General features: G+C 33.9%; 1 protein-coding gene across 1 annotated transcript in view; it reads right to left on the reverse strand.

The window, feature by feature from the left end:
- Nucleotides 1-1,941: 1,941 nt before the first annotated feature.
- Nucleotides 1,942-12,589, reverse strand: part of LOC144304002 (bifunctional heparan sulfate N-deacetylase/N-sulfotransferase 4) — a 285,189-nt gene continuing 274,541 nt past the window's right edge. Inside the window, exons 12-14 of the mRNA XM_077882441.1 lie at nt 11,558-11,667; nt 7,914-8,016; nt 1,942-5,374 (exon numbers count right to left, since the gene is read on the reverse strand). Of these exons, the coding sequence (XP_077738567.1) occupies nt 5,255-5,374; nt 7,914-8,016; nt 11,558-11,667 (333 nt within the window). The 3' untranslated portion in view covers nt 1,942-5,254. The remainder of the gene's footprint in view (nt 5,375-7,913; nt 8,017-11,557; nt 11,668-12,589) is intronic.

Genomic DNA, 12,589 nt, shown 5'->3' on the forward strand with positions numbered 1-12,589 from the left:
TTATAAAGACCATTCTATCACTAGTGTGGTGTTAAATTTAGAGAGAAGTAAAAGCTCCAGTTTGGAGGCTGTGACAAAATGCTATAGGAGAGATGAAGAGAGGTTATAGTAAAACAGTGGTGAGACGTGTGGGGTGAAGCCTAACATTAAGACTTAAATTATGTGCTGTTTTGACATATGCTAATATGAGGGGATCTTGAATGGCCTAACCACAAGTTTCTCTTCCCACTCTGCTCCTTGGGTAAGGTACCCTAGCTCAAGATTGTCCTTATCAAGTGGACCAGGTGCTATTTCTGCTTATCCTTGAGTAGTGGATTCCAGTTTCCTGCCAGACTGCACAATTATTCAAACAAGCAAATCACATATTCCAATGGGGAAGAAGGGTGACCTCGCGGGATGCTACAAAACTTGTCTCTCACTGCTCTTGTTATTTATTCCTTCTCAAGTCCAATGTATGGTGTGGAACGTTCTCCTCCCTGGACTAAGAATGTATGTAACAGAGAAACAGCTGTTAATCTCACCTGTCCAGTGCTTTGCATTGTGTGTTTGGCTACCCCTTAGAATCCTAGGCAGGAATCTTTCTCTCACCAATGAGGTGAATAGGATGTGATAAAAAATAAGTAGATGAAGAAAGTAGAGAATAGAGTTGTGCTGTTGTCCAATATGGAAGCCTCTAGCTACATGTGGTTATGAAGCACTTAAAGTGTGGCAAGGCAAAATTATTATGTAAACTAACAAGATGGATAATGACATATATTAAAGTTGGGCAAATAATTAAGTATACTGGTAGTCCTCAACACATTTCAATGTACTTCAATGAATGTTTATTGAGTATCAATCACGTGCTGGCTTTTGGTAATATGTAAGACTTTAGGCATATAAAAAACAAAATATTTTTTGAATGGAAATTATGTAGGTAAATGTCTTATTTCAAGCCTGAAATACTGTGCATTTGCAATAAAATAAAAAATGTTTGATATTAATAAGTATAATATAAAGTAATATATTAAAGAGTAATAGAATGTATCTTTTATAGAAAGATCTTATGGAAGAAAGTGAGGTTGGAGATGAAGACGTGGAGAATGTAGAGAAATTTTCTTGTAAGTTTTAATGATTCTTTAAGTATTGATTCATTGTTATATTTATACTTTCACAAATTTTTTGGTAACTGTCCTTTGGTCTTAGGAAGTTGCACCTGTGGATCTGAATTTCCTGACAGGATATCTGTTGCGTTGCAAAGGAACTGAAGAAAGACATAAAGAAATGGTTCAAGGGAGATACTCTTCTGAATAAACTGAAAAGGAGGTAGGTAGGAGGAAAGGGATTTCAAGGGATGGACCAATATGGAACTACCTTGCTCCAAATGATGATCAGAACAATAGCAGGAAACAGCACAAACTCATTTTTGAACAGTGATGAAGAAGACAGTTTCTCATTTTGACCAAATGTAATTAATGATATATTCAAGACATACATGTTTTATTATTAAAGGGAGTAGAAAACATATTCTTGTTTCATGAAAGAAGAGATAGTGATTTGAATATTATACATTATTTTTATAACAAATATGTTCCAGCATAACTATATCAGGCTTTGTGCTAAGTTATTTAAATATACACTAAGTAATGCTTACAATAACCAAATGAGTAAGTTAACACTTTATTGTCTTTCTTTTACAGGAAAGGAAACAGTGACTCAGGGAAATTCCATAGCTTGTGGAGGCTACACAGCTAGTGAGAGGCAGAACTGGCATGAAAACCCAGATATCTAAAGTCCACACTCATAACTTCCTGGTTATACTAGTTATATGTTTGGAATTTAGGAAATATGTATATAGATTAAGGATAGGAAGAAAAAGAAGGTAGGAAGAAAAAGCAAAGGAAAAAGAACGATCTATTGATTAAAATCTTAGAATTTAGAGGAGAAACAACATTACTCTAATGACCATACCAGTATAGTGTTTATTCTGAAGAAGAATCAAAGATATGTTATGCGTGTACTATATCCGTTATTTAACAATTTCTTTTTCTGCTTTACCAATTCAAATCACTGGCTCACACACACACAAATGTTCATTTGCATATATATACATATATTGGGCATATATATGTACCCATGGCTAAGCTGTATTCTTGTAGTTGAGATAAAATCCATATGTAAGACTACTAGATTTCTTTCTTTCCAAATAGTCGGTCAGCATTATTTTTGAGGTATCTCCATCAAGCAAATGGTTCATATATTATCTAGTCACCCCAAACCAGACTTTTAAGACATTATTCCACTATAAATTTTCTGTGTAACTAAAAATAAATCAATTATTTATGTCAAATGGAACACTTTATGACATACCCAAACAGTAAGATAGAAGAACAAAAACTACTTAAGGTAAATATAAATGAATATGTTGAAATCAAGGCAAATAAAATCTCTAAATGGACTAAGTGCATTTTTAAAGAAAAAAATCAGTAATAAAAGGACTATAAATTTTTCTCACTACCATTCTTCCTCGTTGCTTATTTAATTCTTTGGGGGTCATTGTTAAATACAAGTAAAATTTGGTTTCGGGAGAGATTTGTAATATAATTTTCAGAGACTGGTATTTGACAAGCATGTCATTATATCTTGATGTAGGCTTGTAATCAAATATTGTTCCTGCCTTTATTAGTGTGAAGTAATCAGTGATTATGTCTATGAGTTAGGCAATTGGAAGAAGAAAGAGGAGAATGTAATGTCTAGCTTAAAGTTCTTAAGAAGTTCTTTAAAATTTAAAAAAGTATGTAATTGAAGACCATGAAATAAAATTGGTTTAAAATTTTAAAGAGTTACATACATTAAATTTGACTCAATAATTCCAAAGTAGCCAGTGGCTAAATCAAGATATTCTTAAAGCTGAAATTTTTCCTGATTTATTATAATATTCCCAAAGCCCAGAGTCCCTCTAAGTAGTTAACTATAAGATGAAGATGAATTATATAACTAAAATTTATTTTTTCTTCATGACAATCTTAATAAGAAAAAGGTACACACTGGTTGAAATGAACCAGGGAGAAAAGACTGGTTGAATTTGGGGGAATTTTGCTCTCTGATGTCTGTAGATAGGTGAATGATACAGTATATGTTACTTAGGAAAAAATGAGAAAATGCCAAAAAATGAGTTAAATTTTTACAAATCTGGTGGTATGAGTTGGACTTTGACTTGTGTGAATTTAACTTAATATGAAAAATAGCTCCTGCTTTTTTCTAAGACCATTTTGATTATCCCACTCAGGAAAAAAATGTCAATATCTAGTTCAAAAAGAAAATATTAGAATTTAACCTGGAGGAAGCTAGTGAACAAATAAATCAAATGTTAGAGATCTAAATATCCAATTGTTGTGATTATAGTGTGCCTAGTACAATGCTTTCAAGCACATGATCACATAAGTAACAATAAGTTTGAGAATTTGAGTCTCACAGTTAACAAAGGAACAACCAAAGTAATAATTTGTGACTTCAGTGTACTCAAGCCCAAGAAAAATTTTCACGTTTTCTCAAAAAAGATCAAGAGCCTAGATATAGTGGGAGAACAACAGTAAACAAAAATTTTAATGAAGTATAAATCCAAAGTTGAATTCTGAAATAAGATATGTGAAAATTCTTGATTCTCTTTTAGTTTTGATTTGATTTGCTTGCTTAAAACAATAATAGCAACAACAAAAACCAAACAAATATAAACAAGGATCTTCAGTTTCCTTTAAAGACATTGAATTATGTTAAGCATAATTTCTCAAGTTGCTCAAAAAAGAAATATTATTTATGGCCTATAGAAAAATTATTCTAGAGGAAGGATGGATTGACAGGTAGTGTTACTAAAGTATTTGATTTATTGTTCTCTTGAAATTCTACCTTCATGTATCACTCTGAAGAGATTAACAAAACCTTAATATATCTTCATTGAAAAATGGGATAAAAATTCAACCAGCCTGACAATAACCTCCAAATAGAAGAGGAACCTAAAACTCTAGGACGGGAAGAGCCATCACTTCTCTAGAAATTAACTGTTGGGTGGTATGGCTGAGAAATAGGATTTAGTTTAGAGAATTTGTAATGTTTAAAGAGGTAAGTTTTAGGTATGATATATATATATATATATATATATATATATATACACACACACACATATATATATATATTTAAATAGGCATTAAAAACATAATCTTCTGCAATAGTATATTACTGGCATATATAAAACTCCATGCTTTAAAACAATTGACATAACACTACATAGAAGGCACAAGTGCCCCACTCTACCTGTATACCCATGTTGATGTTTTCATTCCATAGCTTATCAATAAAGTTATTTTTCTTCCACAGATAGTGAAAAAAATATAAATACTACGTCATTGTCAAGGTGGACTTACCTAGATTACTTGTATGGTAAGGTTATGAACTCATGGAAAGATGGCCTTATACATACTAGTTAATACTACACAGAGTATGCACTCTTACTTCTTTTCCCCAAAATTTCTGATAGATTTTGATGGACCCATAATGCAGAATTCACTGAGAATGGATTGCCCTGCCAGATAAAATAGTACTATCAGTGAATGTGGAAACTTTCCTTCCATAAAAGGAAAATTGACAACAAACACAGGCAGCTACAACTTTACAACTTCTCTAGCAAGTCAGGAGGAACGACAGAAGAAAATATTCATAAAGAGGAGTAATGGAGGAAAATATGTGGGCTAAATATAACAAATAATAACTGCTCAAAATAAGAGTCCGGGATCATAGGATTTTTTTTCACAACAAAAGAAAACTTGTTTTTAAATTAGCAAAGAGAAAATGTAAGCCCTTAAATTCAGATACTGAGTTACTGCTAACTTCATTTACAGATATCTCTGTCCTTATCTTTTCCTCAAGATTCTCATTTGTCACTTGCATTTAATCAGGGTTCTCAGTCTTATGTAGAGTTTCTGAAACCTTGTAGTTAACAGAGGAACTGGGCTGTGTTACGATCCCCACACTGGAAACTGGATAATGCCACAAAACCCCACATTACTTCCCAGAAGCTCACACAGGGATGGATGCTAGTAATTGCCAATGCGTGCATATATAACAATTTTCATTTTATGAAAAAGATAGAAGGAAATTTATTCACACAGTCCTCTGCTGACAATCACAAGTGCAGTAAGGGGATAAAAGTTGTGGGGTGTGTTGTTCTACTTAATAGTAAAAGGAAGCATCCTTCAAGCCTTGGTTCTTGTCTCCAGTGCTATCTCACTTTCTGCAGCTCCTGTCTCAGCCAAGATGGGAGAGGCTGTCCCAGTCTATGTAGCAGTTTGGAAAGTTCCACGTTATGATCTCGATAGTAATTAGAGAGGAAAGTTCTAGACTAGAAAGCAAAAAGAAAACAAACAAAAAATACAACTTGAAGGAAGTTATTAGTTCATTAAACACAATTATGCAATCTACATCTCTTAAACTATTCTATTACAACATAGGTGTCTATAAAATATGCATCTCTTTGTATTATTCTCCAGATATCACTCATTATTACAATTTGCAAAGATTTGGCAGAACTGTAGCTATAAAATAAAAATAGGTCTGAATATATCTTTTCTGGCTTATATACCATTAAGGCACTTACTGATTGTTGTGTTGGTCAAGTCTATGCAGGGAGAAAAGTTGATGAGAGGTAATGACACTAAAGAAGAGTGAGGTAGGGACTTGAAGTAGTACCAAATCTACAAAAGCAAGCTAGAAAAAAACACGTACATTTCCTTTAAAATTGGTCCCTTTCTGTAAAATTGGGCCATAACCTAAAAGAGGAACATAAATAACGTAAGAGCTGAAATTCATGATTAAAGAAATAACTTGCAACTTTGCAAAAATATTTTCTATGTTTGTTCAGCACAAAAATGGATGCTTTTAAAATAAGAGTTTTTAGTTAAAAATATTATAAGATCTCATTATAAAAATCATTATAATGAACTTTATTGTGATTCTTAAATTCCTAGTCAAACTGGAATGATTGACCCTTATTAGATAAATGGGCATAAAGCTAATGCTCAAATATATCAGTAGTCTTACTTTATGTTCCCTTGTATTTCTGGGAAACAAAAAATTTACAACTGGGTTTTCTTTCTGGATGTCACACACACTAGTATGTTACCTCATATTATAACCCAATGAACATTGTTTTGGGTCTCTGACGAAATAGTAGAGCTGAACACTTTTCCTTGCCTAAGTAAGTATAGAAGCAATGGCTCAAACACTATTTTTGGTTTGGTGAAAGTTATACCATACCCTTTCCAATATTTTAACACAAATGAGTCTTGTTCTTTATAAAACTCCTTTGGCAACTTTTGCGCACAGTGTGGAAATGGACTTAACCATATTTGGTCTTGTGCCATCCACCAGGTATTTATTCCCTTAAACCAGATTGTAAACACTTCAAATTCTGGATAAGATGTTTATAGAAGTAGTGAGAACATTACACTGATTTCTTGGCAGATTAAAATGATTTCTGAAACGTCTTTGAAATTATTGAGTTCAAAGGTATAGTTTAAGGACTTCTGGTACTTCTATTTCCATAGTGATACCTGAATCGCTTCCATCTTACCTTTGCCCACCTTGCCTTGGGAGAGATACTCAACCTGGCTCAGCTGATTGCTAGCTGGTTTCCCAACCCTAGTCTACCTACTCATACCATCACTTTTACTAAGAATTTGTTTTTCCCTTCTTTTGTAGTTTGTCATTGTTTTATGTATCTTATTATAAGTCAATGGCAATAACTAATTTACTGTCCTATAATAAATCTGAATAATTGTTTTATCCTGTAACCTCTCTGTAATATTACAATTTATAATATAAAATATATTTTTGGCCTTTGCTTCCTTTTCTGGCACAAAGGTCCTAAAATCCTTGGAATTTCCTAAATGGAAGAGTTATAAAGGTATCTTCTGTTATGTTTATTAAGTGGCTCTTGGACTCTACCTGGATGAGGGCTGGTTTCCAGGAGAACCAACCATGTGATTAGAAAGTTGGAACTTCAAGTTCCACCCCAATGATTTAATCAATCATGTCTCTGTAATGAAACCTCCAATAAAAAACCACAAAGGACTGGGTATAGAGAACTTCCCTGTGGGTGAACATGTGGAGACTGGGGACAATGGTTCTCTTATAAAGGGGTTTACCTATAACTTGCCCTATGTATCCCTTCTATCTGGCTATTCCTGAGTTATATCTCTTTATGATTAACATGTGCTCTAGTAAGGTTTCTGTGAGTTCTGTGAGTCACTGTAGCAAATGGATTGAACCCAAGGAGAAAGTTGTTGGAACTTTGAATCTATAGCTGGTTGGTCAGAAGCACAAGTAACAACTGGAGCTTACAACTAGTATCTAAAGTTGGGGGTGGGGAGAGACAGTCTTATAGAACCGAGCCCTTGTGGGATCTAATGCTATCTCAGGGTAGATATTGTCGGAACTGAGTTGAATTGTTGGGTACCCAGCTGGTGTCTGAGCATTGATTGGTGGTGTGGAGAAACCTCCCCACCCATATGTTGTTATTGGCTCTCCAGCACCCATGCATGGTATAGACATTACATATGTATATTTGATATATGGTAATAATGTTTATTTATTTTATCCAAAATTACTTGTTTAGTAACCAATTCATTAAGCACTTTATACATTTGGAATACAGTTATTGTTCAATAAGTATTTATGTTTCAAATGCATCGTAACAGCAAACAATTCCTACAAATATCTATCAATTATTGATTTCTGTCGGTCTATCTATACTCTAAATATATAAAACATTGATAGCAAACAAAGAGAAGAAAAAGGGAGTAAACTTATTGTGTCTTGTTTTGAAACAGTTGTATGCACAGAGTTTTACTAGAGTATTTCAAAGATTAAGAAAATATTACCTCTGGATCCATGGGTGGATATTTTCGTCCTTTGCTCTTTCCAAGACATTTGGTCTTTCCTCCTTCCAGTAGTTGACACCAAAAGCCCTTTTGGGGATCAAACCTACAAAAGATCAAACATATAAATGATTATAAGAATATAATGATTATAAATTGTATACAGAATTTTTAGTGAGAGAGCCTTACCAATTAGATACAGAAAATGCACTTTGGGATATCCATTGTTTTAACTTAATTTAATTTAGTTCTACAAATATTCATTGAATTTATTTAAAAGTTTAATTGAGATTTAATAAGCTATATGTTATTATATATTTTCGAATATTTTTACTGAGAAAAATACCTGTAAATCTTTAATCCAATCTTAGATTAAAATTATTAACTTGTTTCATATTTTACCTATTCATCCATAAAAGATCAAGGACCAATCATCAAAACCAATATACCCATACACACAGGACTTTTAAGATAATTATTTACTTATTAATATGATTTCCCTGCCAAAAAAAATGTTAACAGATTTCTTTGAAATCATTCAAAGAATGGTATATATTAAAGTGACTGAATGTAATGTAAGTACACTTTTGTGAATATAAACATGAATTATCCCCATTCTCACTGGTGTGAGGTGGTATCTCATTGTAGTTTTGTAAAAACTTCTAATTTGGAAAGATGCAATAGTTTTTAAAGTTCAAAATGTTTACACTTTTTTTAAGGAGAAAATTAAAATTGTAAAAATATAATCTGTTATACTTTTTTCAGACAACACGAGGCACAGGCAGTATAAGTGGTGAGTGGAAGATTAGACAACTCTTCATTTCTTTTGTTGAAGGCAAATCATCCTATGGGATAATTCAGGTCCCTATACTCTTAAAGAAAATTCTAATGTTTTGCTCCTGTGGCTGCACAAAGGTACAAGAGAAAGTATGTGTGGCCTAATTGTTTAAACTCAGATATATAAGAACTTTTGTTTAGGACTAACAAGATAGGAAAAATGGAAGAATAAACCAATAAGAAGAGAAAATTTAAATTTATTGCTGTGGGACTTGCTGCATGCATAAAACATTGAAAAGGTTTGCATTTTTGTTGCTCAGCAGATGTTTTAGAAGGATGAAGCATAATTGACTGGGATGTAAAGTTAATTAGTTGCAGAATATTTTGTTGCCCTGGGCCCATTCCTATAATACCGTTGCACCTGCAATTTGCCTCTGCACATATGTGAACTCATTTAGGGGGAGGGGGAAATTTTCTTCACAGTTCCCTGCCCAACCCATTATTAGAGACATGATCCTTGCAGTCCAGGTTGTCCTAGTACATGTTATCAATTAAAATTAAATACATCACTGGTTAAATAGATAAAAGAAAGACAGAATCATTTCCAACCTGGACTTTTCAATCTGCTCCTTGCCTATCACAGTCCTTTCTCTAGTTTTCATTAATTTCCCAAGAGGAAAAACAATTCGGCATGCTCTGCAAAATGAGATGGGGAAGTCGGCATAACTGTGCCCCTAAACAGCATTTTCTGCCTCAGGATGAGAATATTTAACTGTGTTAAGGTAAAATACAGTTCTGGCATCAAAGCCAAGATATTTATAACCCACACTGAGAGCATCTCCTTTGCTTTCAGGTGTGCAGAAGTCTCAGGATGGGCTACAATCTCTCCCTGTTCTCCATAGCAGCTGTTGTGAGGGAGAACTTAATACAGCTTGAGGAAGAAGAGCCATATTAAAAGTCATTCTTTTAGATAGAGTTGTCATAACCTTGACTCCACATTATTTTGCTGTCTTGGCTTCATTTATTGCACTGATGTTATATACTCTAACGAAGGGCATTTACTTTTTCTAAGTTATGTGAATTCATTGTTTCATGGTTTTATTTTAGTAGGCATGAAATTGTAAAATGAAGATGCAAAGCCTTTCTCAAATAGCTGTTAGACAACTTTGAGGACATGAATTGGTTACCACATGACTTCTTTTATTACATTGAACATCACTATAGTTATTAATTTTTGTGATGTGAGACATATTAAAAACCATATATTCTGTACTTGTTTGCAATCTCTTCTTGAAAAGTATGATTTTACAGTTTTATTGAACCATAAGCAACTATTTGTAGTAAACAAGATAGAACCATTCCCTAACCTACTGCAGGGAGGCAGGGGAAGACATGTTAACATCAATAACTATTAACGTAAAACGTATTCTAGGAAGCTTTGTCTACTTAATCAACAGGGGCATGCCTTGTATTGTTGTTATTTCCATGTGTAGGTAAAAACTTCATTAGGGTTGTTTGAGTGGATAAGGAACAACCCAATCTTATTACTGCTTTTCCTGTCCTTCCATTACCCTCTCTAATTGTCTAATTGCTGATTCTAATCTGCTGTGAACTGGGAAATTATATAATCAGGCTTGTTAGAATTTTGTCTAAAATTTAATAGGCTTTGTTTAAGGTCTTGTGAGGGAGTCAAGTACCTGCCCTTTTAAAATCTGTTTTGGCTCCTTGGAGGTTTTGTTTGTTTGTTATTTTGCTTCTTTACCTTTTACCTCATCTTTAGTTACCCAGGCACATGGTTTTATTTTTCTAAGATGACTGTAACAATATCTTCCCTCCCATATTCTTCTCTGCAGAATGCTCTTGTCCCTCCCCATCAAGAGGGGAAGGCCCATTGCCCTCTCTTTGGATTTGCACTAGCTTTAATGACTTGATTATAATCAATAAAATGAGGTATAAATGATGCTGTGCAACTTGCAAGACTAGGTCAGAGAAGGCCATTATCAGATTACATTTCCTTAACATAACACTCCCTCTCAGAACACAGCCACTATACTGTGGTAAAGCCACATGAAGAGGTCTCATCCCACTGTGCTTAGCCTTTGAGTCCTCCCAGTCCAAGAGCCAGAGATATGAGTGAAGAAGCAAAGAAGCCTCTAGAAGATTCTGGTCCCCAGACATTTGATTCACACCCAGATACTCACTTTCCTCCCTGTGTCCCCAGGTATTATGAGCAGAGGCAAGTTGTTCTGGCTGTGTCTTGTCTGAATTCCCAGTCCCCAGAATCTATGACCATAATAAAATGGGTGTGGCAACATGTTGGTGGGTTTGAGGATGGTCTGCCATGCAATAATAGATAACTAGAATATTATATGTGATTACATTTGATTAGACATAGTTTAATAAATACAAAGTAAAACATGAATTTATTCTTTTCCGAATTCTGCCCTCAATATTGGTCACTTTCACAGAGTTACTGGTGGCCATCAGCATTTCATTTCTAACCTGTGAATTACTTGAGGAAGAGGCTATATATTTTTTTCACCTTTGTAACTTGAATTTCTAGGACAATTTTTGCATAAAGTAGGCATCTAAAAATTTACTTAACTGAACTTATATTGGGAAAAAGCCCACAAAGAAGCGAGTTTGTGATATATAAAATGCCTACAGGATAACACTTTGTAAAATAAAGTATTTGTGGTATTCAAAAGGAAGACACTACATGAATAATGAGGATACTCCTTTGACTGCTTTGAGTAGCATAATGATGTATAAGTTCATAGCTAGTATTAATGATGCTATATACACACCTACCAGTGATAATTTATGATGGCAAATAATGGAAATGAAATCAAGCATGAGAATAGACTCACGTTAGTGCTTCAGAATAATTATAATGAGGTGTAACTCCCAGAAACTTCTGGACTTCATCCATCACTGTAGCTGGGTCAGATCTCAGCTGCTGTCCATCAATAATTAGCAACTATAAAGTCAAAAATAGTCACTTTGTGAAGAACAAAACTAAATTAAATAGACTGAGCTGCCTCACTTGACCTAGTATAACATTAATCAATTAGGTCAGTGTGACTAGGAAGAAAATATGCTTTACTTAGAATACATGTTAATGTTTACTATTCTTGTGTCCTTCCAAATAAATGATTGAAGTTTGCCATTGGCATTGTTTATAAGTCTTAACTAACTTGATTGTAAATCAGAAATAAACACAGATACTCTTGATTTAGTAGTTCACTAGGAACTCAATTTTCCATCTGTCATGTAATCAGATAATTATCCAGCCTACAGAATCCCATGAGCTAACCTTGGAGCCAAAGACTTAGAAATGGCACAGAGATGAAAATTACTCATCTATTCTCCTTATAAACTATGACAAAGAACTCAGGTTTTAGTCATGACCTGATCTAGACTAATGAATATAAACAATATGGATGTTTCCTCAAGTCTTTACCTCCTGTTTTATCCCACATTCCTGGAGCTGCTACAGCATTTTCCATTTTGACAGTCTAATGAGTGACCTCCTTCTTCCTTTCTAAGAGTCCTAGAGGACAGATGTCAGACTATCTGCATCTGGTGTTCCATAAAGTTACTGTCTAACTGGCTGTTCTATGAGTGGTTGAATTAATGTCTATGAATCATATGATGTCTCCTGTGTGAGGACTCAGCACTTTGAGACCAGCTACTACCCAAAAGATGATCCCAAGAATATGTTTCACAGCCACTTGAAATTTAACACTATTATTGACATTAAACATGTAAAAATCCACATATCTTCTTTAGGTATGATTGTCTCATTATGAATTGTTATCTGTGGCAATGCTATTTTTATTCTCTGTTTGTCAAATGCAATACAACCAAGGTATAATAAATGGAAGAAATTAATTTTGAGA

Source organism: Canis aureus, chromosome 33 (assembly GCF_053574225.1).
Source record: "Canis aureus isolate CA01 chromosome 33, VMU_Caureus_v.1.0, whole genome shotgun sequence".
NCBI classification, from domain to species: domain Eukaryota; kingdom Metazoa; phylum Chordata; class Mammalia; order Carnivora; family Canidae; genus Canis; species Canis aureus.